The following is a 27390-nucleotide window of genomic DNA, read 5'->3' as shown; positions in this document are numbered from 1 at the left end:
GAGCATTTTTGTAAAGCAGGAGCTTAAAATACTCTCATTTTATTCCATCTTTCTTCCCCTTGACGCTCAAACTCATTCCTCAGCTGCAGTGAAACTTAAGCAATGGCAACAATTTGGAAGGATTACTATCTGTGGATCTTCAAGCAGGGTTTATACCCACACATGAAAATTTACCTTCTTTAATAGCTTCTTTTTCACAAAATGCATATGAAAACCATGCAGATGATTTCTAGCAGGACAGTGGTTCACGCTGAGCCAGCAAATAATTCTCTAGTCTTATTTTGAATCAATATTAGAACAAGTTTTAGCTCTGCATGTACAAACTGGGCCAAAACAAAATGGGTGGGGAAAAAGACACAAGGCCCTTTGTCCTCTCTGGAATTTGTTTAAAACCTCAGGGATGAATAAGGCATTTTATTTAACCCATCTGGCTATAAATAGGCAGCAGCACCTTAGCCTCTGTGTGAACTAGGGAATTCAGTCTGCCTCCTCAGCTATCCTTGAGGACACAGCTTCAGCCTCAGATGTCCCTGCGCTAAAGGGTCATTAAAGGCAAGCTGAGGGCACTGGGTGTGGTCCAAAGGGAGACCTGGGGCTAGAAAGAAGGTGCTGAGGCCAGCAGGAGCCAAAAGGCTGCTTTGCTTTTGGTTGCTTAGTGCTTCAAGCACCAAGTCTCCCTGGCATTTAGCATTCCAAAACCCATCTTAATTTTTTTTCATGTTCCTACTGGAGCAGAATTGGTTTCAGCGCTGTGGGAGTGACTGTTCATCCCTGTGGTACCTCGAGGGTTTCATGATGGAAAAAGCACCAAGTCTTGCTCTTCCCCCTGTGCAGACCCTTCACAGCAGTGGAGTTAGCTCCCACCCTGCCAAAGGATGCCATTCCAGCACCTCCACACCACACCCCTGGGCCACATTAACCAAAACCAGGATGGACAGAAACACCTGAGATTTAGAGAAACAGATCCCAGGCCTCGGGCTCATGAGGAGGGGGAGGTCCCAGCCACATGTGTGTCCTGCTGGGGGACAGGAGTGCTGGCATCTGGTCACAGCCACTGAGAATCAAAGAAACAGCCACATTGCTCCCAGAGCCATGCACCCCATAGCTGCATGGAGACCTTTATTGTGTCCAGTTCACTTTGTGCTGCCTCAGCTGTAAATTCTGGGGGAAAAGCCATTTGCTTCCCACCACACCTCTGAGCTAGGCATTATAGACCAGTAGCAGTGAAACAGCAGCTGAGCTGCTGGCTGTCATGACATGTTCAGTTTATGTTGTTCCATCTCTGTGTTTTTGGTTGCAGTTCTTTACTTGCCAGATTTCACCAGCCTGAATGTGGACACACGAGGCTGCCAAGGGAGGGCTGAGCTGATGAGAAAGGTGCCTGTGCTGTTTCTTCTTGTTCAAGTCATCATCAGTGAATAGCTGACAGCAACAATAGGTTATTTTTAGGTTTCCAGTGCCGGAAATCTGGAGCTTTCTCCTGATCCTGAGTCTGGCTGTTTGTCCCAACAGCATCCCAGTCCCAAGGGTTTTCATGGCTTCATCTCCTGCTGAATAGTGATGCGTGGGGGTACAGCTGTCAGGGCTGTGGAGGACACGTGGGTATGTGACAATATCCAACCTATGTTTCACAAATTAAATGACTAATTCATAAAGAGAATTTGTCACACTCCAGGAACCACGCTGAAGCTGAATGCTGGCTTGATTGCAAACATCCATTTAATGGCTGGACTCACTGCAATCGTGGGCATTTTAAACAGATTTTCTTTGGTGTGTGGGCACAAATCCTCAGGCAGGATGAAATGATCCTTGGCCTTTCTGGTGTAAGGTCTGGGGTATGAAAGTTGAGTGTGAGCCCCTGACCCATGTCCCCACTTCCCTGCAGACCCCCCTCCTGCACTCCTGCCCACCAGACTCAGGGAGGGTCTCTGGGGGGAGGTCTGCTAAGGTTACATGTGAAGTTTTTGGGCTTTTAATGGCGGAAAGGAAGGAAAATATTTTGCCAGTGTTCTTAGAGGAAAACTGAAACTTTTAATATTTCAAATTTATTTCTCTCTCTTTTCTTTTTAAGAGAGAAAACAAAAAAATTGTTAAAATCCTAATTTTTCCAGAACTAAGTGAATTTAACCATGGAAAGTTAGTGTCTCTGGAATGGAAGCCTTGTGTTTTAAAAGACAGAAGGAAGAAGGGTGTCTTGCTCTAATTTGTGGTGGAAGCAGTGCATAGGACACAAGCTTTTATAATATGGAAGTGAGGGATGTGCTGTTTGCTATGGGAGTCATGGTCCTCTGAGGCTGCCAGGCATCACCTTTCTCCCAAAAGGATTCACAAAAATATTGGAATTTTTAAAAATAAAGAAATATAAAAAAATATGGTCAAAACACAAATTAAGCTTGATTTAATTTAGATGTTGCATTTTTCAATTTAACATTATTTAAAAAGTCAGTTTTTGTCTCTTACTAGTCATTTTAAAAAATCTAATTCCACTGAAAATGTTATTTGCTTCTTTAGACAGAAGTGTCTAGCAGAACACATCTAAAAGAAAAATAGTAAGCAGATGTCTGATTAAAAATAAATGGAAATGTCTCAAGTCAATGGGATAACCTGCAGATCCAGTGGATACGAGTTTAAAATACAAATGTTAGAAGAAAGACATCTGTGTTCCCACACTCGTCCTATTTAATTCATTACTGATACACTCCCCCTGCCTTCAGGCTCGAGGAAAGAAAACAGCCAGGACTCTGCACAGATCTCACAGCAACATAAAATCAGCAGCAGTTGAAATTGCATCCCCTGGAGCCCTCAGGTAGCACCTGTTGCATCCTTGTGTGGATGCACACCATGCAGCAAGAGCCCAGATGGAAGGACAGCTCCAAGGGAGGTGAGCAGCCAGCAGTGTCAGTCCCTGTGCCATCCCACCCTCCCAGTAATGTATGCTGGACATGAGATTTTCCATGCATGGCGCATGGAAACTCCAGTGCTGAGTGACACTAAGCATCAGATGTGCCAGCAGTGCCAAAGCTGGCTCACTGCCCCAGCCTGGGACACAGCAAATTCCCCTCCAGTGGCAGGGAACTGCCTTTGACCTGGAGCAATGCCTTTGTCAGGGGATTTACCCATCTCAGAGAGCAGCAGCTGCTGCTGAGCTGGGTAAGTAAGACACAGCTTCACCTTCCAGTTATCTGATCCTTTGTTTTCTAGCAATTTGATGTTTTGGGAAAAAATTGGTTGTTCACTGGCAGACTATCTCTGCCTCTCATCTTCTCTGCTACATGACCCTGCTCTCTTTGCACAGGGTGTAGGTTTCCAGTAATGTGAGTTCCTGCTGGGCTCCACAATTTCCTTTCCAGAAACATTAAAAATGTGCATAGCATAGAAAGGTAAATGAAGATGAGCCAATGGCTCACTGGTAGCACAGCAAGGCGGGGCACCAGCAGGGTGAGCAGGGCAGAGAGCAAATCCTCAAACAGGAGCAGGGAGTGTTGAGCTGCCTGGTCAAGGAAGGGGTCAAAGAAGAGATGGCTATGGCAGCTGTCCCTGATGTAAATCTGAATTTGTCTGTGCAGGAGCATGTGGTTTGGAGGGCCTGGGTGAGGATTTGCATGCCATGGAGCAAAGGCAGCCCTAGAGTGGGCTTCATTCCCTGTATTAGCGGCAGGACATGCACCACCATCTCTAAACGTTTCCATGTTTAAACAAAGACACTGTGGATACACTGCTTCTTCCAATCAGTTCAGTATAGGCATTTAATAGGCTAAATGGTGAAATACATCTACAGGACATACATTAGTTGAGTATTATGTACAGGTGGCATTTTACAAAATTAGAAAGAACTGAAATAGAGCAAAGTTCAACCATGTCTTACTCCATAAAACTTCCTTTCTGCACTACATTAAATATTCTACAAGCTAGACTAGAAAAATATGACTGAATGTCTTTTTTTTTTTAGTTTCTACAAAGCTTTTAATCCAGAAAAAAATACAAAACAACTATTGAGTTTATTAGAGAGACAACACTTGCACACAGACAAAGTAAGTGGACATTCATAGACCTGCAAGTTGAATAAATAGGGTTTGTTTGTATAAAACAATTTTCTCTCTATCTTGCTTTCCTGTTTTAGGGCCTCTGGCCCATGGTCAGAAAAATAAAAATGGGAGGAGGAGTTTGGCTTTGCACAGTTCTTAAACTGAGGCCACACAGCTTTAGGAGAAAGCTTTAGTTTGAAGCAACCATTTGCTTCAGGTAAAATACTTCAGGGGAGCAGCACAAAAGAGGGGAAAGGAAAGAGAGGAGTAATTAGGCTGGAAGAAGGAAATCTGGGATTTCTATACCAGCTGCAGCTTTAAGTACAAGGATGAAAAAAGTAGCAGTGCCTGCGTGGCGTATTTTCATCAGGGTGTATGTAGAATTTAGTTGTTTCTTTGGGAAACATATTTAGGGAAGTGCCATTGACCTCAGGTGGAAATAGGATAAGAGCCATCCAGAGCAGGAAGGGAGGGAGTGTCTGAAAGCAGATAGAGAGCACAGAAAATTGGGGGAAGTGTTTCAAACAACTGGTTTTCCTTTTATAAAGCAAAAAGCAAATTAAGTGATACATCTAACGTCATTCCTCACAGAGCTGGGCAGATGCAGATTAAAAGGAAATCACACAGCTAAAAATATGTCGTCACTGCTGTTGTTTTCTCCCCAGAGCTTTGTAAAACTTCTTGACAGTCGATGCAAAAGCAGCATTTAAAGAGCACCTCCCATCAGCCTGGCTGCATTGCCAGCACAGCTCTCCTCCTGCCACCGTGGGTTTGAGCTGGGGACCCCCTCCCCTCACTGCTCCTGTGCCAACACGGAGCTCCAGCTTTGGCTTCGTTGGCTTTACCAGAAAACTGTCACCAGTGAGGGGGTGACAGGGACAACAGCCAAATTTAGGAAGTGCTCTTGAAACCTTCAGTTACTCTGGTGAAATTCGGTGCTCTGACCAGAATCCCACTCACCCAACAAAGTAATTCTAACAGTGTAGGCAAGGAAGTCTACATCAAGAAGGCAAAACAGATTGTTATATAGATTGAGAGAGCAAAGTTTAACTTAAGTATCACATTATACTGTACTACACTGCTTATAAAAAGGGTCCTAGATCCCAAACACCCCAAATAATGAGCTATAGTTTTGTACATAAATTAATGTTGCTTTGAAGTAAAATAGTCTCTTTCCTTTGTAATAAACATTCATTGCACAGAATTCTTTGTAAGTAAATATATTAAATTTGGTAGCTAAGAAGGTAAAAACTTATTAATACATCTGGCCAGTAAATTTTATCAACCATCACACAATTAAAAGTTGTTGTTAGTGAAAATTATTACTGGAGAAAAGAAAGCACTTGGAAGTCAACTTAGGAGTTAATGCTGGAAGAAATCCTATTATTTCACTCCACTTACAGCAAGCAGCTTCTTCTGGATGCAACATTAATTGGAAGTACAGACCCCATCCAGCCCTGCAGAGATGGAAAAAGCCATCTTTGCAGCTTCCAGGACACTCATCACTGACAGTCAAACCCCTCTGAGTACAGGCAGTATCCACCCCCACCAGCCCATCCAACAGGTCATGTTCTGGGCTGAGACTGGTGCTTCTCCTGGGACAGTGGAGGGAGTCTCTGGGAGGTCCCTGTGCAGGAAGGGATTCACTCCTGTCAAAATGACCCCCAAATTCCCAAGGAAAATCCACTGAAGTGCAGAGGTGTCCACAGACAGCTTGTCTCACCATGAGCTCTGGGCTCCAGGAGGTGACGGTGCCACCAAAGCTGAGGGGGCCGTGCTGCAGGTGAGGAGGGCACCCCTTGGCACTCATGTTCCTGCCAGCAGTGCCAACCTGGCCAGGAGGGAGGAAGGTATTTGTCCTTCCACCACACCCATCCTACTGCAGGTGGCTCAGGGGAAACCTGGAGCCAGGCAAAGAGGAGCACAGGTTTGGGATGTGCTATGGAGCTCCTGCCACCTACCCCCTACCACCACCCTGCTCAGGGCAAGGGAGGAGCAGCTGTGCCCCTGCACCTACCTTATACACCAAACATACCAAAGGAGTAACATCACAACAATCTCTGATAACGAGGTGGGACAAAGCCAGCCCTGGGGGAAGCAGGAGCCATCTCACCAGCGTTAAGGGTGAGAAGTGCACACCACACCACGGCTGGACCTGGCCTGAAGAGCACATGGACAGCACAATCCACCCCACCAAGCCCACCACAGACAACCTCAGCCACAAACACCAGTGACCAGCTCATCCACCAGCTAAGGTACAGCGAGAAAGCGCTTCCAAAAGGCATCAGCCTTGCTGAAAAGGCAGCTAAGGAAAGGCTGGTTCGTCCAAATATGCACAGGTTAGCCAAAGGGAGAGAACTGCTCTGGGCTGCCCCAGGGCGGCAGCCTGGAGGCAAACCTTGCCCTTGCGTCTCTATATAAAAGTTACAAAATCAACTGGTGACATTATATTACATCTATTGTCCATAATATCACAGTGCTAGTTTGAAATGGCTAAAAAAAGAAAGTTTTTAGATTTAAGACATTCCTCCTGTAGAAACGCAACCCCTTTGTCCTGATGTTGACGCCTGAAAGCAGCCTTTCTTGAAAAAGATAAAACCAATGAAATGCACTAATTAAAATTAGGAGCATCTTTTCCTTGACAGCCTTGTATTTCCTAACACATCCCATTGTTTCCCAAGGGGAAATTAAGCAAATAATATGAATCCCAGCCTGAAAATCAAAATGTTAGAAGAACAGTTCTAAAGCCCAGATGCTTCTTACCAGGTACTAACTAAATAAAACCCTTGCAGATTTAAATATAGATTACTTTGACATGTCTTCAGAGTGTGTTAGCTTTCCAACAACATTCACAATGAAGTTTCACTTCTGAGGCCATGGAGCTCCTACTCATTCTCTTCAGTTCTGCTTTCCAGAGTATCTGTACTGTCTTCCACTTCTTGAGCTGGGTGTGCTAAAGTATCTGCAAAGAAACAGCTCATCAGCACTTATTTTCCCATATAGGTGCAGCCTTTGTTTGATTACCTGCTCAACCTGGCAGTTAATCTGTTAGGGCGACCAGACCTGATACAAGAAATCTCTGCTTGCAAACCAGTAGTTAAACCTGGAGTGAGGAATTCTGAGTGCATCAGAGCCTGACTTTGCAGGGAGCCTGAGACCCCAGGTAAGATGATAGTGAGATGAGGTGACCCCTATGACAGCCACTGTCATGGGAAGGCCACCCAGTCTTGGAAATCTGCTTAAACTGTCAGGCCTGAAGACATAATGAGTCTAAATCAAGGCACAGAACCAAAAGAGAAACCACAATATATAACCTGAAAGTCAGGAAATAGATTTGGCTCATTTACTCATGAATGATCAAACCCTGTGGTTGTCACCACCCAGAAATGCCAACTGCAATAGCAGGTGATTTTACACTTCAAGACCTTTTGTCATTGCCCCTTTGAAGGAAAGGGAAAGTGCATCTTGCACCCTGTCCTGGCTGCTGTGTCTGGGGGTTTGGGTGGCAAATGCTGGTGCACTGAAATGGAAACCAGGTCATTCTATAAGAGAAGAGGACAGCACTGAAAAAAAAAAAAAAAAGGAAATAAATAGGCCAGTTTCTCACTGGAGCACTTCCGGTGCAAGCTACACTTAGACAAGGTCTTACCTTTACCTGCATTTACCCCACAGTGACACTACCAGCCAGGGGTATGTATTTGCGAGTTCCTGCTGCACTGACACATTCCTGGATGTTTTGAAAACGTGCAGCTGTCAGACACTTCACTTCTAGGCTAGGAGACAGGGATAGATACATGCTACTGACCAGAATTACTGCTCCCCAGAGTGACCTGCTAACGTGCAGTGCACTGGCTGCCTGTTGGCCAAGTGAGTGACTGATGCAGATGAAAACATCACTGCTCAAAATCTACAACAAAATTTTCAGTCCACAGGACTCCTCCAGCGCAGATGTTTTCTGGGCACCTTCGTGTTTGTCTCATTGTTAATTTCAGTGCACAGCACTGTCTGAAACAGCTGTTTTCCTATGGGGAACAAGGATGAAAATTATTCATTCAGACCTTCCAGATCCATCTGCTGCTGCTGTTGCTGGACACAGACTCTTTGGTCACCATGAAGACCTTTGTCCTCTGCTGACTTGAGGTCCTCAGGAGGCCAGCGCAGCTCCCCACTCTCCACCTCCCCGGACTCGGTGGGCTCCACCACGATGGAAGGCAGCCTTTTGGACAGCTTGGGGTACTTCTCACGGGAGTCTGGGAAGGCCTGGGGAGACATTTGAGGGATGCACATCAAAGCTTTGTGCAGGGATGTTTATTCAGAGCAAGCAGTGTATGTCCTTTTTACATTTGACATGTTCTTACATGTCCATTAAAAAATCCTCTTCCAACTGGTGCAGATCGACAGCCCTGCACAGGGAGGATTTCAAAACCAGCTGAACCCAACTCCTTGCTGGCCAAGCAGGCTGCAGGTCTCAGCACACCCCTCCCCTGCACATGCTGTCCCTTCCTGAGCAAAGGAACCCTTTGCTTGCCAGTGTGTTGAGGAGATGATTGCCTGAACTCGTGTGATCTGACATGAACAGTGAAAATGGAGACTCGTGAGAGAAAATCTGTTATGCTGCCACACACTTTGTTTCAGTTCTGGTGGGGTTTTGGGACACCAAGGTCATTGCTGTAAGGCTAAGCTAAATGGCTGCTGCAGCCCTTCTGGCTGCTGTCCTTTTGCTCTGATACGGTATTCATGTTTTCTTGCAGTGATAGTTTATTAAGAAGCCACCACTGTGCAGAGCTATTTTCTGCAATGTGGAACACTATTTTATGATGCATTCATGCAAAACAGGTAGCCCCAGAGAACATCTTTACACAGAGGACCGTGCCAGCTATTTATTTTCATTTGTCACATTGAAGCTGCAGATCAAACACTCCACTGTGGTTAAAGCTTGAAGCTGAACTAGAGCTTTTTAGTGAAGGATATTGTAACACATAAAAGTGCTTTCCTGTTTTCAACGTAGCTGGATCACTTAAATCTCTGAGGGTACTTTGTTTTGAATAGTTTTGTTTCTGGTGGATTGTTTTAGGGTTTTTTTAGAGGAAAAATCATTCCAGCTCCTCCAGGACATTACCATAAGAAACTCTGTTGTTGCTTCACTGAAACCTTTTCTCCTGGATCCTCCAACTTCCATATATGTGAACTAACAAGCTACAAATCTCTCCATGCTAGCTGAGTTTTATTTTTATTTTATTTCATTGTGTTTCATTTCTAACAATAAAATCAAGGTGCATGTGAAGGGACTGAACCAGGACTTGAGAGCAAGAATGATCCCAGTTTAACTTCAGAGGCTGCCACAGGTTTGCTCTGGGCTGGTGGGAACCTCCCCACACATCTGCAACATGTTCACCACTGAACCAGGGTCTCTGCTATCCATACAAAGGTGAGAAATGTTGCATATTGGTGTTATGAGACACAATTAGGAATTTTCTTTTTTTTGTGAGAAAGGGCCTTCAGTAGAATTAGACCACATGAATCACCGAAGGCAAATGTTTCTGGTGCCACCCTGAGCTGCAGCCACAGTTTATAACTCATCCTGACCAAGCAATGCTGCTTATGCTGCCCATCAGAAAAGCACTGCCCAACTTCCCATGACACAGACTTCTCCTGAGCTGTTCATAATTTGGAAAGACATTTCCATGGCAGCTGTCTTGACTGGAAAGCAAATATGAGACAAAGTCTCCTTGGGCAGGACAGGTCCACAGACCTGCTGAGCAGCAGTGCCCTCCTCTGCAGACCACACTGCAGCCCAGCTTCCTCAGCCTCACGGCTCAGCTGGCAGAAAATAGCCATAAAATTGTGGGCAAATTGCTGCATTTTCTCCCATGGCTGCACAGGCAGGTGACAGTGACCTCTTCCCCAGCTATTGTGCAGCCTGCTGGGGTGGCAGAGGCTGCATGACAGCCACCCCATCCCCAAACTTCCTGGCAACCCCTGGATGGGCGATGCAATACAACAAAAATTCTGCTTTTCATCTGCTTTCTGAAGCGTAAGGAAATGACATGGAGAGATCTAAAAATGGACTGAGAAATGATTATTACAGCTGCAAGAAAATTTAGGAAAGGCACCTGTGTGGCCTCAGCTATGGCTATTTTTGTTTGTGTCATTCTCATATGGTCTTTTCTCACATCAACCACATCATTTTTTTCCGCCAGAGCCCAGTATTTACCGTGTCCCTCCAGGAATGAGTCAGGACTGGCAGGAAGCAGAGCTGCCTGTTGGGCCTTGCTGTGTTTTTCTGCAGAAGCTGGAGTGTGTGATGAGTGGGCAGGAGACTCCAGGAAGAGAAGGACCAGTCTCCTGGACAGAGTGCTTGGAAGTTGCTGGAAGGAACCTGGCTCTCCCACTGAGTCACTGAGTTTGTGCTACATCTCATTTCTGTTTGATTTGGGGTTTTTTTGCCTCAGGTGGCTATCACTAAAATGTGGGTGGTAACACCTCCCAGAGGGGAAAGGTAAAGGAGCTGGGAGGAAACTCTGGGGCATATGATCAGAGACACCACAGAACAGCCCTGCATGCACAGGTGAAGTCAGGGCTGGGACAGAGTTTGGGCAGCATACACTAATACAACACTGAGAACCTGCAACTTGGTGAAGAAGAAGAAAAAGAGTATTGAAAATGTGCTCCTTGAGTGAGCAGCATCCATCCTGTGCAGCCTCTGAGGCACAGCAAAGCCCATGAGCTCTTTAAATGCACAAAGCCTTTCACCACATGAACAAGTGATCCAAAAGGAATTTGCAAATTTCTGTTCTGACTTTCCTGGTTTCCAAATGCCAGATTTTCACCTGCAAGAGGCTGCACCTGGAGTAGCCCTCTGAGTCTGCTCACAACGCTACACACTGTGTTGAGAGGCAGCTCGGGTCCACCAGGACACATTATGTGGTTTGTCCCTGGTAGTGACACAGAGTCATGAGCACAAGCACAAAGCACAAACTGTGATGTGGAGGCTGCCACAAGGGGGGCTTGGGACATCGTGATCCCTCCTGCTGCAAGGGGTGGGTGCTTGAGTGGGTGTGTGGAACTGCCTGGGCACAGAAAATGCTCCTGAACCTGCCAGCAAATGGCCCTGACCAGCGGTGCTGCTGTGATGCCACAGCCATTTCTGTGACTTAGCCAATCATTTCAAATGGTCTCTGTTCTAAGAAGGGAGCTCCCTCTGAGCCTAAGGGAACTCAGTTCATTTCAAGGGTGGCTGTGTAAAAGCTTGGCACAGCACTGGCTGGATGCCTCCATCGCACAGTAGTTGCTCAGATCTGAACTCCTGGTGACAAACAGCCTCTGTGCCTGCATCCCTGCAGGATCTGGGCACTGCTGTCACTGTGCCCTGCAGACCTGGCACCCCACAAGCACTTCAGCCCAACTCTTAACTTTTAATAATAGAACCTGTGTAGGATCAAACACGTATTGCAGGGCTTGTTCTTCTGGCAGCAGTGCTCTGCAATTCACCACCTACCCTAAGGACAGTTATTGGCTGCTTTAAATCACTTTTGACAAACAACTCAGGACACTTCTCAGTTCTGCTGAAGTTACCTGGCTGGAGGGGCCTCCTTCCTCCTCAGGAGTCTGGCCGAGTGCGAATTCCTCCATCACCGGCTCGCGGGTGTTCATTACCTCGGTCATGCTGGAAGGAGTCAAAGAGAATGGGACACCTCAGCTCTGAGCTTTGGCCCCACAGCTAATTTAACAAAAAGTATTGGTCTTTTATATTGGTTAAAATAATTGTGTTACATTGTCCTTCCTGAGCTGTCCAAAAAACATTTCCTTGGCCTCCAAGCTAACTGTAACTGCTGCATGTTGTGATGCTGAGCAGGGCATTGACCCCAGCTGCCCCTGGAACAGCAGAGAGGACCCCCACAGAGTCCCAGAGGCATCAGTTGGAAACTCGAGTCCTCCAGTGTTATCGGCAATCAGTTTATTACTGATATGTGAGCTCAGAAATTGCATCTGTCGACCAAAAAAAGTAACTGGTGGAAATATCACCCTTGAATTAAATTCTTATTCTGATTCTTCGTAATGTCTTCAATATTTGCTCTTCCAGATGTCTCTTCCATTTAGTCATGAGCCAGCACTTCTTTTTAAGCTGTTAATTCCAGACACACCAGCTGTATTGGTGTCTAAGAACCAGATTTTCAGCAGTCTTTACTCGCCTGAGTGTTTGAAGAGGTGTCGAGTGGGACTTCCAAATGCATGAGGGACTGTGTGGCACCTAAATCTCATTTAAATCAGGGACTTAGGAACCTAAGGTGCCTATGTGCTCATTGAGCATCACCCTGTTCCACCTGGCACTGCAGGCAGTGGCGCTGGCCACGGGGCTGGCCTGGTTCTGCTGGGCATGGCAGCATTCCAGAGCCAGAGCCAGAGCTGAGCCAGAGCCAGAGCCAGAGCCAGAGCAGAGCCAGAGCCAGAGCCAGAGCCAGAGCCAGAGCCAGAGCCAGAGCAGAGCCAGAGCCAAAGCAGAGCCAGAGCCAGAGCAGAGCCAGAGCCAGAGCCAGAGCCAGAGCCAGAGCAGAGCCAGAGCCAGAGCCAGAGCCAGAGCCAGAGCAGAGCCAGAGCCAAAGCAGAGCCAGAGCCAGAGCAGAGCCAGAGCCAGAGCAGAGAGCCAGAGCCAGAGCCAGAGCCAGAGCAGAGCCAGAGCCAAAGCAGAGCCAGAGCCAGAGCAGAGCCAGAGCCAGAGCCAGAGCCAGAGCAGAGCCAGAGCCAGAGCCAGAGCCAGAGCCAGAGCCAGAGCAGAGCCAGAGCCAGAGCCAGAGCCAAAGCAGAGCAGAGCCAGAGCCAGAGCCAGAGCAGAGACAGAGCCAGAGCAGAGCCAGAGACAGAGCCAGAGACAGAGCCAGAGACAGAGCAGAGCCAGAGCCAGAGCCAGAGCCAGAGCCAGAACAGAGCCAGAGCAGAGCCAGAGCCAGAGCCAGAGCCAGAGCCAGAGCCAGAGCCAGAGCCAGAGCCAGAGCCAGAGCACAGCCAGAGCCAGAGCAGAGCCAGAGCAGAGCCCGAGCCAGAGCCAGAGCACAGCCAGAGCAGAGCCAGAGCCAGAGCCAGAGCCAGAGCCAGAGCAGAGCCAGAGCCAGAGCCAAAGCAGAGCCAGAGCCAAAGCAGAGACAGAGCCAGAGCGAGAGCCAGAGCAGAGACAGAGCCAGAGCAGAGCCAGAGCCAGAGCCAGAGCCAGAGCCAGAGACAGAGCCAGAGCCAGAGCCAGAGCAGAGCCAGAGCCAAAGCAGAGCCAGAGCCAAAGCAGAGACAGAGCAGAGACAGAGCCAGAGACAGAGCAGAGCCAGAACCAGAGCCAGAGCACAGCCAGAGCCAGAGCAGAGCCCGAGCCAGAGCAGAGCCAGAGCAGAGCCCGAGCCAGAGCCAGAGCCAGAGCTCAGCCAGAGCAGAGCCAGAGCAGAGCCAGAGCCAGAGCTCAGCCAGAGCCAGAGCCAGAGCCAGAGCACAGCCAGAGCAGAGCCCGAGCCAGAGCCAGAGCAGAGCCCGAGCCAGAGCCAGAGCAGAGCCAGAGCCAGAGCCAGAGCCAGAGCCAGAGCAGAGCCAGAGCCAGAGCCAGAGCCAGAGCCAGAGCCAGAGCCATCACAGCCCTTGCTGCACAGCTCAGCCCAGCCCATGCCTGGGCAGCTGCACATTGGGATTTTCCCCCATTTGCCATTTATAAATACAGCATTCCACTGAAAAATCTGAGGATTCCTGAAATCTCCAGAATGCATATTAAGTGTGTAGGTGCAAACAGAGCCACTCTGAGCTGAAGGGGCCATGCTCATTTTAAATGTTAATACATCAGCCCTGGAGAGGTTTGGCATGGGGCTTTCTCCCCCTTTAGCTGGCATTCATCAGGTAGTGCAGTTGGTGGCTGCTGGAGCCTCCTGCAGCACGCACAATGTAGGCACCATCCATCAGGCTGTCCTGCCACCTGCCACAGCAAACACTCCTTCAGGCACGACTAAATGCTGCCATTAATTCTGGTCCTGCTGCACACACAAAAGCCTTCTTTGTAACTGCTGCACCTTCTGAGAAATGCCAACTACAACATCTTAAGGATAACTTGTTTCAGGCTTACATTACCAATTACTGGACAGAACTAAATTTTACAATATCTGCAATTACTAGGAAACCCTTCACAATGACTTTAATTAGCTGTAGCACGGAGCAGCATGATAGTGCAGAGACTTTCACTCCCACTGCATCACACTTAAGAAAAAGCATGGCAGAACTGTGGGACACTTGAGCTCAGCTGTGGACCAGGACCCAAGCCTGCAGACATTCATCAGCACAGGAAAAAGCCCTGAAGGGTCAGCCTTGGACCAACCAACACTGAATTAATTCACACACTTCCTGGTGCATGCACGGAACAGGAAAGTACAACCAGGCTCTGAAACCCAGCAAAAGGCTGATCTGAGCACCCTGCAGCTTACACAGCCTGAATCCCCCCAGATCCATGGCACAGTAGAAGAGGGACAGATTCTGCCTGCTAGGAAGAGTGTTTTGAGCTCCCAGCCCTTGCTTGGACCTGCACCACTCCCCAGGGACAGCACAAACCACCAATCAGTACAATACATAGGTTTTCTGGACACATGCTTTTACTCCTGCAGCATCCAGCAGGCCATACCACTGAGCACCTATGGAAAACAGCACTGAGGGGCAGCAACCTGGAAATGGGAGACCTCTCCCAGCAGTGCTAACTGTGGATCCTGCTCTGCCAGCTGTTCCTGCCACCTTAGACATCACTCAAAAGAACAGAAATGTACCCTTGGACCAAAAGGAAAGTAGCACTCCCTCTGATATCACCTCCCTCTGAATCACCACTGGTGATCATTCCATCCTTGCCTTTTTCCCCCAGCCTGGCCCCAGTCTCTTCCTTGTTCCCCGAGGGGCCTTTTCACCCCTCCTGCTGCCCCTCTGGGAATGACCACACCAGGCAATAGCAGGACCATGCTCTCCCAGCCCAGCTCTTTGGGAAGAGCTGCTTTGCAGGGCTTTCACACCCTGTGGTAGCCAGAGCCAGCTGTGAGCCTGGAGGAGCACTGGGCCCACCACTCTGAGCATGTCCAAGATGAACATCTTTCTCTTGGCATCCTTTTTGGGGTTCAGCACCATAAGCCCAGCTGTCCCAGATTGCAAGGAAAAGGAAATGAGAAAGTGTGTGTCTAGATAGAAATAATCTTGGAGGCTTTGCATGGGGTCAGTATTTATGAAGTCTTAGTCTTGGCAACCACAGAAAAGCCATGCCCACTGCTGTGTGTCCTGGGGGGTGGTCCCTGCTAGCCAGCAGCAGACTCCTGCAGTCATTCATAGCTGGCTGGTTTATTTTAGCACCCATTCAATATATTGCAAATGTTTAAATATTTCTCTGTCCTCATTCCATGGGAAATTCGAGATATACATCCACACATGCGCTGTCAAATGTGTCATACAAGCTCAAAGATGTTAAGACCTCACGAAATTCTATTATTGAGCAATAATGGGCTCCGTGCTTCCCTAAGACCACATTATTTGTAAATGACAAAGACAAATGATTTGGGCTAGAAAAATGGTGACAGTCCTGCCAGTGTTACAGCAGATGCCTCAGTGAATCAGTTCCCAAGCTGTTGAAGCCCAGGCCATTTCAGAAAATCTGTGCAACTTAAGGCTTTGATTGAATAGGACAGCAGAAGTGATTGTACTTGATGTGTTTCAGAATAGAACATGGGGCCATGCCATTGCCAAAATAATTAGGCTTTAACTGGAATAGATTAATTATTCCCAGTCTTCACTTTGAAACAGTGAAGGAAAGCAGAAGGATCTATATGGGCTGTGAAAGCAGTGATGTTTCTAACGAGCTTAACTAGCTCTTTAACAGGAAATGTAACTAGATGTAAAATAATTGAGAATGCCACTGCAAATCAGTTCACTGAAACTTCAAAATCACCTGTAGGACATCAATGAGTTGTTTATAAAGCCATATAAACTGAACAACAGGCTTGGTGGTACTGCTTAGGGCTTTTCAAACTGTGATAACATTTATGCACAGGACAATTTTTTGCTTTTCAGCCAGTGTTGATGGAAAATATTAAGCCACTTTTAGCGTTGTTTTTACGTGAGATGTACTGACTAACATGCAACAGAAGAGTGGCTGATTCAAACAATGATAAGAACTACAGCTCTTCAATTCAGTCTTGCATTCATGTTATGTATGGTAGATGCTGGTATCACCAATGACATACAGTAGCCATAGTGATGCAAAACAAGGCAATAAATAGCATTTACAAACAAAGGATAAATTCTGTTCTGGTGGATGAGTCATCTACTCTGAACCTTAAAATTCTTGTGTCAGTGAATTAAGAGACACATTACTTCCCCTAGTTTTAATTAAGCATAAATATACCAGTGGGGAAGGGAGGGGAAAGTGAAATCTGTTCTTGCATTTCTGTGACAAAACTACATTTAGAGAAGATTATCTTAAATGCAGTGCTAAAGTGCTACAGTGCCAGGACCACACTATGCTGATCTTTTTCCTGGGGCATGGAGCAAAAGCACAGATCACTTTCTGCTGCTTGTGATGGCACTAACAGGGTCAGTAACGTACAGAGCAATATTTAGCCTGACAAGTGCTAAACCACCTCCCATGGGAAAGGCCTCAGAAACAATGCACACACTTTTATTTTAGGTTTTGAACAGAGGGCAAAACTGACCTGTGAAATTCATGGGGAAAAAAACAGTATCTGAATGCAGACCAGCTTCAGGACTCAAAAATGTGCAGCACTCATGGAAAATAGGCAGGTCATGTGATGCAAGGAATATTTCCTTAAGGACAGGAGCACAAACACATTTTATGGGACAAGCTGAGCCATGGTTAGGAAGAGCTGTTACCTGAAGCAGGGATCAGTCCGGGGGATTCTCAGACATGCATGAACTGAGGCCTCCTGCTCTCCCTCCCCAGCCAGGACAGGCAGCAAAGGGGAAGCCAGCCAGAGCAGGAGGCTCTGTGGAGGATAAGCAGCAAGTACAGGGCAGTGACAGAAGAGAGCACGTTACCTTCAATCACATCCACGGTGTCACTTCCAAAAATTGTCCTTGCTGCAGGCGCCTGCACTGCTGAGGGAGTGTGGTGCAGACTCAGTCGAAGCCTAGAAGTGCCTGGAAGAGACAACAGAGCAGAGTCAGAGCTGGTGACCAGAGGGACAACGCTGACAGGCACTGGTGTGAAAGAGTTCTGCAGAGAGCCCCACTGTGAAGGTCTGTATCATTTTCTGTGCAAGGTGGGATTTGATCTTCATAGAACACCTTGTGAATTACTGAGGCAATTAATGTACCAAAGCCACCAAAAGCTAACTGAAACACCTCACAATCCGACTCTTTATGATGCTAAACCTTATTCCTTAGTCTGAGTTACACAAAAACTGCTGAAACTGGGACACTGAAATCCTCCCATACAAAAATTGTATTGATGGTTGGAAAATTGGAAAATAAAAAATGTATTCCCTTATTTGGCAGGATTAGTTTGTTTAGTGAGAGACAGTTCTACTGATCAATACACAAGGAAGACAACATATGCTCAAAGAAGGATCCCTTAACATTGCATTACTGCATAGTTCTTTTGGAAGTCACACGGGGAGTGATTTTTTAAAAAATGTTCTCCAATTTGAAGGTAATATGTTGACTGGTATCAAGACAGGGAGCCTACTGAGCAGGAGTGAGGATCCCACCATTTCAAAGAGTGAATCACTGATTTCTGATGACTTCTCTGTCAGAAAGCCTTAGCTGATGAGCCTCAGGAGTTACAGTGCGTAAATATAGTCAGTATCTAGGCCAGAGATGATTTTCAGAGAAATTTGTTTAGCTCTACAGCTTTCCAAATATATATTCATGCCAGCCACAGCTATTTCCTTGGATGGAAAAATGGTGTTTTCAGTGAAGTGAATGGCACTAGTATATATATTTTATATCCTCCAGTGGTTTGGATTCCAGCCCAAATGATTAAACAAATCTACCTGCTCTGGAAGCCTTCCTACCAAGATTTATTACACTGGATTAACTGCACACTGATTTTATTCAAAAACAGTGACAGAGGGAAAATTGTGTATTGCATTCTGGAGTTTCTTCTCGTGCCACAGGCCATGCTTATTGAAAATTAGGGAAGCAGGAAATCACTTCTCTATCCCCAGGATTCAATCCAGAACGTTTAATTCTTGTCTGGCAATTCTCCTTCCTAACCAATGACCAAACCAACATCAGGGAGGCTAATGTTTTGTCCCTTAAAAATTCATGACTACACTCAATGTTTGTCTCTTATAAAAACAAGGGAGCATCTGATACTATGCTATCCAATGCTCTGGGAAGAAGATTTTTATCCCACTACCCATTACAAAGCTGCTGCTATTAAAGCTATGAAAATTCAGCTTGAATTTGTCTATCTTCAATGTCTCCTTCAGAAAATACTGGATGTAATAAGAACAATTATTACACAGAGTAATTATTACACTGCCAATGAGAGACAAAAGGGTGGAGGAGATAAGGAACCAGGCGCCACATGATCACTGGCTGGAATCCAAGCCAGGCCACTTCCTATTCAGGGTTATCTTCAGATGACTGGTTAGTGCTATACAAGGACCCATGCAGTACTGAATTAATTAAACCCACATCCATTGCTTTCCAGTCTCAGCAAAGGACTTCTGGATTTAACTGACCCAAGCCCAATCCCCTCTCAGGTGTTTTGGGCAACTCTGTCCTATGGTGCATGCAGTGTTGGTCAGGGGATGCCAGCCCCTGCTGCTCAGCTACTTGAAACCTGGAATAAAAATAATTCACTTCAGGACCACAGCATGGAAAATGTCCCTTCTCCCAGTATCACAGCCATATTTTAAACCAGAAAATCTTCTTCCCAGTTAAGACTGTTGTAGAGTTCAGCATTTCCAGTTCCAGTATAGAACTACCAGAATGCATTTACTCTCTGAAGAAAAAAATACTCACTTTACCTGCCTAATAGATGTGATTACCTTCTGTGGCTGACAAGAGAGGAAACATAAACTAAACCCTTGCTTCTGTGATACTGCCTAATCTTTTAGAAACAAGGCACGGCTACTGAGACCTTGTAAAGGGCTTTTACTGCAAAGGAAACCATCTGGAAATTACCCAAGTAAAGCCTTTTCTCTGGTTATCTCTTCTTGTCCCTTACTTTTAGCCACCTTTGCTACTTTCCAGCCTGGAGCCCATTTGCTCAATGCACCCTCTTCCAACACACCCATCTTCTGCTGCCAAAATAACTTGCCTTCCTTTGCCTCAGCTTGATAACCAGCTTCTCCTCTGGCTGCAGGAGCACCAGCACAGCTGTACTGCCATTAATAGGAACCAAGTCAAGTCCCAAGTCACCAAGACCAGTGGTATTGCCTTGGCCACCCCTGATGTGGAGCCTGGCTATACCTCCCAGTAAAGAGCAATTAATTTAGGTATTACTCCAATGAGCTGGTCATGTCTTGCCACTTTAGGAGCCATAGCATCAAGCAAGGAAGTCCTGAGATGTTCCAAGTTTTCTCTAGTGAGACCAAGGAATGTTTCAGTGGTGGACCCTTTGCCCAGAGCCAGGGCCCTCAGCTCACACAAGGGGATGAGTCTCCACCTGTGCTAGTGGCATGGGTCACAAGCCCAGGCACTGAAAGGTGCTCTCTGGGCTTCTCTCCACGTTGGAAAGCATCTGGAGCAAACTGCATTTCTGGAGCTTCTACAACCTGAGGACACAGCCTGTCCCAGTGGGGTGGTCTCACCACCCATGGGAGAGCAACTGGTGCCAGAGCAGACGTGGGATATTGGGTAGCAGCTCTGGTCAGCTGCAGTGTATGGGAAGCCCAGCCTGGCTGTCTCTCCTGAGTCTGCTCTCCATAGGGGCAGAGGACTCCACCAGGCACAGCAGCAGACTCTTCTCCTTAGCATAAATCCACTGTGAATTGCAAAGTAGATGTTTTTAAAGCAAGTGTGCTTTAAAACAGAAACAGGAACTGGGCCACAGGCTGCAATCCTAGCAGCCCACTTGATAAAGGAGCATGTCTCAGAGGCTCCGAGCCCCAAACTTTTCTCCCACAGGCAGCAGCACCTCCAAAATCAGGGCACTTCTATTTAGAGATTCCTCCTACTCTGGAACATCACCCCTTCTCCCTGAGCTGCCCCAGTGCTGGAGACAACTGGCTGGCAAAGTGAGACCTGACCTCAGGATGCCAGGGCTGCTGCTAGATTAGCAGGGACTGCAGGACACCCTCTTCCCTTCCCAGGCTTCCCAAAGTAATCATTTCCCACCGAGCACTCATGGAAATATTGTGATAACAGCCTAACAATACCATATTGAAGGTGCACCTTCTAACAAAGTGTAGATATGAGGCAGAAATTGGCCTTGAACCACAGCTCCACTTGCAAATCTATCATTTTTCTGGCATGGCAGAAACAGGAGCCCTCCCCTCCTTATTTCAATGGATCAATCCCAAGGGCTTTTCCAGCCCTGTACTTAAATTGTGCTGGATGGACATCCCCAAGGTGGCTCTGCAGCTCAGCCTCGTGGCACCAGGACAGAGCTCTGGGTGCAATCACAGCACAAACACAGCTCCCACTGATTCAGACACGCCACAAACAAACCGGGAGCTCAGCCTTGGGCAGCCACCCCACCTCCCGCCTCAGCCCGCCACAGCCCCTGATAAATGCAAACTTGTCTTCATTCAAGGACTCAAGCCTTTGTGTGTGCTACAAAAAGAAACCCCTGCTATTGATTACAAGGAGAATTGGGACAGGCAGTGCATAAGAATGGCGAGAGGTGGGAGAAGCAATGGTCTGCTGCTTGCGTTCTGCAGAGTGGAAAATTTCGATGGGTCACAGGAAACCCTGCTCAGCAAGTCCCAATAAACAAACAGGTCAAAGGAGGTTTTTCCACCCAGAAGAAGAAAGGGTGCCTTATTCAGGCCACTCTGCTGCAGCAGAGCAGGCTGTCAGTTCAGCCAAGGCGGAGGAGTGGGCACTCCATGACAGAGCTACAGTTGTGGTGGTGGATGAAGCCATGACTTCATGGCTGCTCACATGGTACAAGAAGGTGCATGTCCCTGCAAAGAATGCCAGTTCACATTTTCCGTGGCCAGGTGCTTCTGTAGATCCAATTCCTCCATATCTCAGTCTTTTGTTAGTCCTAGGAGAATGGAACGATAGCTGAGAACCACCCAGGTGGCCTGGGCCATCCACAGGCAGGACCATGCCCAGTACTCTAGCAGGGTGGGACAGTGACTTCAGCATCTCGGTACAACCCAAAACAAGCGCTGACATCAGTGACACCCCACAGCCTTGTTTCCCTGACTGCACCTCAGCTCAGCTTTTGGATACTGCAGGTAGGAACTTGGACAGAGTCTTTGTTTCCCCTGGTTGCACGTTTATAATGAATGCACTTCATGAAGTATTGTGAATTCCATGGGACCAGCAAAATGTAAATCACCGCATGGACCGCAGAAGATAAATGTATGAACTCCTATTTAAACCTCCCACTTCTTTTTGGATGCAAATCTCTTTCCTAAGCAACTGAGAGAAGTGCGATATGTGTCAGAGTCTGGAGATTAGAGATCTGTTCTGTTCCCTCGTTTCAGAAGCTCTTGTCTTTGGCCACCCACGCAGTACTTGAGTTCTGCTCTCCGCAGGCCAAAGCTGCCTTCCTCTCCCAGCAGCGTGTGCTCCACAGAAGATGTCGATCTCTCTCAGGAAGCAGCGAGATGAAACGGCTCTCGAAGTGGAGGAGCTGAGGCATTTCAGCATGAGACACAGCACGTAGTTTGGGAGAGAGAAAAGGGGTAGGAGGCTGCTATTTCCAGACCGTGCTGCCTCTCACCGCTAACTTTGTGGCAAGCTGCAGTTTTTACTGTTTCTGCTCCAAAGAAACTACTGGGGTAAGTATCACCCTCGGGAATTTCTCAGACACTCATCTGTGGACTCCCAACACTACAAAACACAGGCTTGCAAAGGGCCAGTGCTGGCAGATGACTCTAACTCAGCCTCCTTGGCTCCTGGTGTTGCACAATCAGCCATTGCGGAGCCACGGTTCACCTCAACTTCCAGCTTGCTGTAGCTGCCCAAGCTCCTGCTGGCCCTCTTGGCAAAAAGGAGCTAAAACTAGATTCATAAATGGTCAAAGAAGAAGTAAAAAGAACTAAAATGTTCCTGTGTTTAACTATCACAATTTTTAAAGCAAACTCATGATTTCGGGATGATTCAACTCAAAGTTTTTTCAAATTATTTTTGCTATGCTGCTTGCTATGGGTGCTTCCTTGGTGGATTCTTCCTTTTCCACTGGTTGCTTTAAAGCAGCTCATTTATTTCAGCTCTTTGATCTCAGCACTAAACTACCTGAGCTTCCTCATGGAAGATGCCACAAGGAATAGGTACAGCAGGAGGGGTGGGGGGCAGCCAGACAGGATGCTTGGAGATAGGGAAGGGGAGCAGCCAGCCAGGAAGCATGTGTGGAGCAGTGGAGGGAGGAAGAGGTAGAGCAGATGGGAAGAATGACTAAGCCAGCTCCTCTGAATGCTGGTAGACCTCGATATCGTGGAAATCTCCACAGAGCCCTCATGGAACTGTGTGCCAAGAGAAAGTTTGGATTTATTTTTTTGACATCAGATTCGGCAGCTAATTGATGTGAGAGGAGCTCATTAGGAAAACACCCCATCAAAATTAGAGATAAGCCTCAACAAGCTGTTAAATGTTTTAGAGGTATCTCTTCTGTTACTTGCTGTGCAAATACTCTCATCTGAGAACTTGCTTTTGGGATCAGAATCGCCTGTATTGAGCAGAGTGATTTTGCATAGGCTTTAATTTCCCACAACCTTACAAAGCCAGCATCTTATTTATAACTATATTGTTCATTTTAACTCAGAATAATCTTTACTAAAGGCTTTTAGAAGGAAATGGTTTTGTTTCTGGTATCTGCTCTGGAAGATGATGATTCTCTCATCCCTAACATTTCACGCCACAATCGTCCCTCACCTTGCAGCACCCATGGGAATCAGTGACAGATTAAAATTGGCTTCCTGTGCTTCTTTCTACCATTCCCTAGGTATTTTTGGATAGTTCTGAATTCAAGCAAGGGAGTGGGGGAAAAACATCTTAGAGCATCAACATAGAGTACATGATTCTCAGATGGAAATGTCATGGGAAATGGGTTGCAAAATGTTTGATGTCTTTTTGGCACCGTGAAAGAATACTCTGGATAGTCTATCACTGGGCTCATTTCTAGGCAACACAGTAGGGTAAGAGGTTAGGTGCAGTCAGATAGAAAAGTGTTAACTTAAGAGACAAATTAGTTATTTCATGGTAACTTTGGGAAAATTAGCATACAGTACTATCAGTGTTATAACCTGATACAATATTGAGCATTTAGGTAAGGCAAACAAAGAAAAAGTGGTAAGATTTTATAAAAACAAGCAAACAAAAACCCACCAGAGACTCCTAAGAGAACAAAGACAATGAAGGGGCTATTAATATTCCTTCTTGGCAATTACCACCACAACCACAGGTGTCACAATATCACAACCTAACACCAGAGATGCAGCTAGTTTTGTCCACAAATTAAAACTCCATCACCTCAATTGAATTTCCAAGCATGGGAAGCTGCCCTAGCTCAAGATGGAGGATATGAGAACACTATGTCCTACCACAGTAAGAATGGGGAAGATGGAGGGTGAGGACAACACACAGTTAAAAATAAAGAAAACACTAAAAAACAAAAAAAATTCAGCGTGCCTTTTTTTTTAATGAGTCATTAACACTGAAAGCAGATATACATTAACAAGACTGTGAGTCTTCCTGCCAACCAATTAATATTCACCTTCTGAATCTATAGGTCTACTAAGTATTTGCACAGAGGCAGTTTATGTGTGTGCATGTCAGAGACTGAACTCAGCTGAAAATTCAGGCTACATCTTACACAAGCTGCAGTGGTCTCAATGGACTTGGACTTGGACTATTTTCTCCTAGTCCTATGGGGACACGGGCACTACGGGGTAGAACACTGTGGGATCAGTCAATGCACACTGATGAGAGAAGGGGATTATCCTGCTGGACCACAGCTTCTTCCAGCACTGCCATCTGCTCTGCAGGGGACTGGTCATGCTCTCCCCAAACCATGAAGGAGAGGTGGTCCCAGACCTTGAGGACTTGCAATCAAAGAGGGACAAAGACTGAGATGAAATTTTAAGGACCTGTTGGTATCAATCAGTCTACTTCATTCTAGCGGGATGTTATTGGTTGGCAGCTTTCCTGGGGTTTGCAATAAAGCCTTCCCTTGAAGACTGAAAATTCAGGAAATTGATTATTTTACAAAATTTTCCAAAGAATGTGTGTGTTTAAGAAGCAAAAGTAAGGACTCTTGCTGAGGCAGATACTGGTCTCCTTAAAGTCCTGGCAGAGCTCTTCCTGCCTTGAATAGCATAGGATCAAGGCTTCTCTGACCAACTTCTCCTAAATAGAAATGGTTAAAGGGGCTCAAACACAGGGGCATAATTTCAGAAATGAGAGAGAGAGCAACTCAGGATTCAATAATTTCAGAAATAGAAAGCCTGTGACACTCTGGGGTTGGTACCTGATCTATGCAAAAGCCTGTTGCTTAATACAAAGAGATCATTGTGAGAAGGGAGGGAAAGTAGAAACTATATTTGCACATTATTTCTTCTGCTAAAGCAGTGTACCAAAGACGTTGGAGGAAATTCCACCTGATTGACAAATTGTCAGGCTAGAATGGGAAAGCAACAAAACCAGGTCAAGTTACTCCCTGTTTGCTTGTTTTCTCTTTGTAATCATAATGTTGACTCTGCAAACATGTTTTTTAAATGGCATATTAATTATCCAAATCCTGAGCTGTGAGCTGGATTCTTTTCTGGGCAAAAAATTTGTTGCTCATTAAAACTAAGAGAAGGAAAACACTGGCTTGAGCCTAGTTGTGCGTAGGCAGAATTTCCCCGCTTCACCTTCCTTCACAGGCTCCTCATAAGGAGGCATTGTGCTGTGAGCCAGGCAGGCTGCAGGGCAGGTGTGAACACCAACCCTGGATCCTTCAGTAAGATGTGAACCCACAGCCTGAAGGGCTTCATTGCTGTACTGACTATACAACTGCAGTAAAGATCTCAGTCAGGAAAAGACTAATGGAAACAAATTTCTCTCTGTGCGTTGCCTATTGTGGTTAGAGGGGTTAATGCTATGTCCAGGCGAACCCAACTCCCCTCCACGACTGTAGCCATATTCAGAGATGCACAAACACGGCTCTGTCCCAGATGAAAAGAAAATTTCTGTGGTATGTTCATTTGGCAGATGGAAAATACTCTCACCCCTTGCTCTGAGTGAAACATAGTCCTCATTTACAGAGCAAAGTAGGTTCTTTCATTCTCTAAAAGTAATCATATGTGTGGTATTTGCTACCTGATGGGAAACGCAGGATTTCAGTGTTCACTTCAGCTCGGCTGCAAGCAAAAGCATCGTCTTAAACTTGTGCTTTGTTAGTCGCTTCCTCGCCTCAAAAGTTGTCTTGGAAAAAAAAAGGCATAAACAAATAGCTGAGGCGATCGCAGCCCACAAACCAACAACTCCGTCAGCGCTGTGCTCATTCATCAGGATTCCTTCACACAGCCCTTTCGGCTGCCGAACGAGTTGGGTGGTGTTTTTGTAAACGAGAATCCTTTTTCTCAGTGAATTCTCCGTAACACCCTTTACTCGAACAAACAAGCATGTGGAGAAACAAGCCGCGGCAGCGGCGCGCGTTCCGCCTTTCCCTCTCTCCCCGTTACCCCGCGGCCGCCCGTGGGACTGGAGCGCTTCTCCCCGCTCCGTGCTCCCCGCTGCCGACCCGCCCCGCACGGCCCCGCAGCGCTCCGACCCGCGGCACCGCGCTCCGGGGCTCCCGTGCCCCGCACAGACCCGACCCGTACCGCATTGATCCGCACGGTACCGACCCGACCCGATCCGCACCACACAGACCTGCACACACCCGACCCGCCCCGCATGACCCCGCAGCGCTCCGACCCGCGGCACTGTGCTCGGGGCTCCCGTGCCCCGCACAGACCCGACCCGCGCCGCATTGACCCGCACTGTACCGACCCGACCCGACCCGACCCGATCCGACCCGCGCCGCATTGACCCGCACGGTACCGACCTGCACGGCACTGACCCGACCCGCACAGACTGCACACACCTGACCCGCACGGCACCGACCCGACCTGCACCATACTGACCCGCACGGCACTGACCCGACTCGCACGGCACTGACCCGCACGGTACCGACCCGACCCTACCCGCCCGGCACGCACCCGCACACACCCGACCCGCCACCCCTGCGCCCAGCTCCGGTCGCCGGCTCCGCCACGGGCGCGCTGCCCGGGTCCCGGGGAGCTGCTCCCGGCCGCGGCGGAGCTGCGAGCGGGGCACTCACAGGTGGCCGCTCTCCCCCTCTTCGCACCCCCGAGCCCGACGGAGACCCCCGCCCCCCGCCCGGCTCACCGGCGCGGCAGGCGATGCGAGGCAGGCGGCAGCCGCCCGCCGCCCATGCACGGCGGCAGAAGGGAGCCGGCAGCTCCGTCAGCGCGTCCGCATCCTCCCGGGCCGGGCGCTGGCACCGCCGCCGCGGCACCTCCCCCGCCCGCAGACCGGCCCCGCCGCCGCCAGCGCGGGGAAACCACTCCCCCGCAGCGCCGGCGGGGCGGCGCGCAGGCACGGCCCGGCCCGGCCCGGCTCGGCCGCCCCGCGGGGAGGGGGCACTGTCCGCGGGCACGTGTGGGGCCGCACGGCCTCACCCAGCCCCGACCCCCGCACGGTGCCGGGGTCACACAGCGCGCCAGGCACGGGACAGAGGTCTCAGAGGGGTCACTCCGCCGGAGCAGTTCCCCCTCTCCCCTTGCTGTGCTCACGGGTGTCCCCAGCCCGCCCTGTAGCAGTCCTTGCTGAGAAAACGTCGAATGCGGAAAGCACAAACTTTTTTGGGGGTTCTTTTTGGAGGGGTTCTCTTTTTGCGGGGGACAGGTACTCCCCATCGAAGGGAGTTTCCCATCTGCATCCCCGAGCCGTGGCAGGGACATGCTCTGCGGCGCGCAGCATCCCACCACCTTGTCCCGAGGGGCTGCGGAGCTGGGGCTGGCAGTCTGTGCCAGGGCTGTGGTAAGGGGCTTCCCCCTGCCAGGGGCTCACTGCAGACAGGCTGCAGCTCTGCAGCCTGCGTGCGTTAGTGATGCTGGTGAGAGAGGCAAAAACACATGCAGTGGCAAAAGTCACACTAGTGGCAGCAGCCTCGGGAGCAGTGGTGGAGGAATGTGGATGTACAAAGGAGCGCCTCTTCCCCAGTGCTGGGCATCCCCCC

General features: G+C 48.0%; 1 protein-coding gene across 1 annotated transcript; it reads right to left on the bottom strand.

Annotated features, from left to right (window-relative positions):
- Window positions 1-3722: 3722 nt before the first annotated feature.
- Window positions 3723-26680, bottom strand: LBHD2 (LBH domain containing 2). The gene is made up of 5 exons (XM_030950348.1): window positions 26538-26680; window positions 17073-17174; window positions 11601-11691; window positions 8084-8285; window positions 3723-6987 (listed from the first exon to the last, which is right to left on the bottom strand). The coding sequence occupies exons 3-5, from the start codon at window positions 11688-11690 to the stop codon at window positions 6911-6913; spliced, it is 369 nt and encodes a 122-aa protein (XP_030806208.1). The 5' UTR covers window position 11691; window positions 17073-17174; window positions 26538-26680; the 3' UTR covers window positions 3723-6910.
- Between the last annotated feature and the right edge of the window lie 710 nt (window positions 26681-27390).

Source organism: Camarhynchus parvulus, chromosome 5 (genome assembly GCF_901933205.1).
Source record: "Camarhynchus parvulus chromosome 5, STF_HiC, whole genome shotgun sequence".
NCBI classification, from domain to species: domain Eukaryota; kingdom Metazoa; phylum Chordata; class Aves; order Passeriformes; family Thraupidae; genus Camarhynchus; species Camarhynchus parvulus.
This window is presented reverse-complemented; position numbering and strand designations above follow the sequence as displayed.

Coding starts and splice junctions, on each gene's coding strand:
- LBHD2 (XM_030950348.1), bottom strand. CDS start 11,690: ATGACCGAGGTAATGAACACCCGCGAGCCGGTGATGGAGGAATTCGCA. Junction 8,286..11,600: donor AAGGAGGCCCCTCCAGCCAG/GTAACTTCAGCA, acceptor ATGTCTCCCCAG/GCCTTCCCAGACTCCCGTGA. Junction 6,988..8,083: donor GCAGCAGATGGATCTGGAAG/GTCTGAATGAAT, acceptor GTTTCTTTGCAG/ATACTTTAGCACACCCAGCT.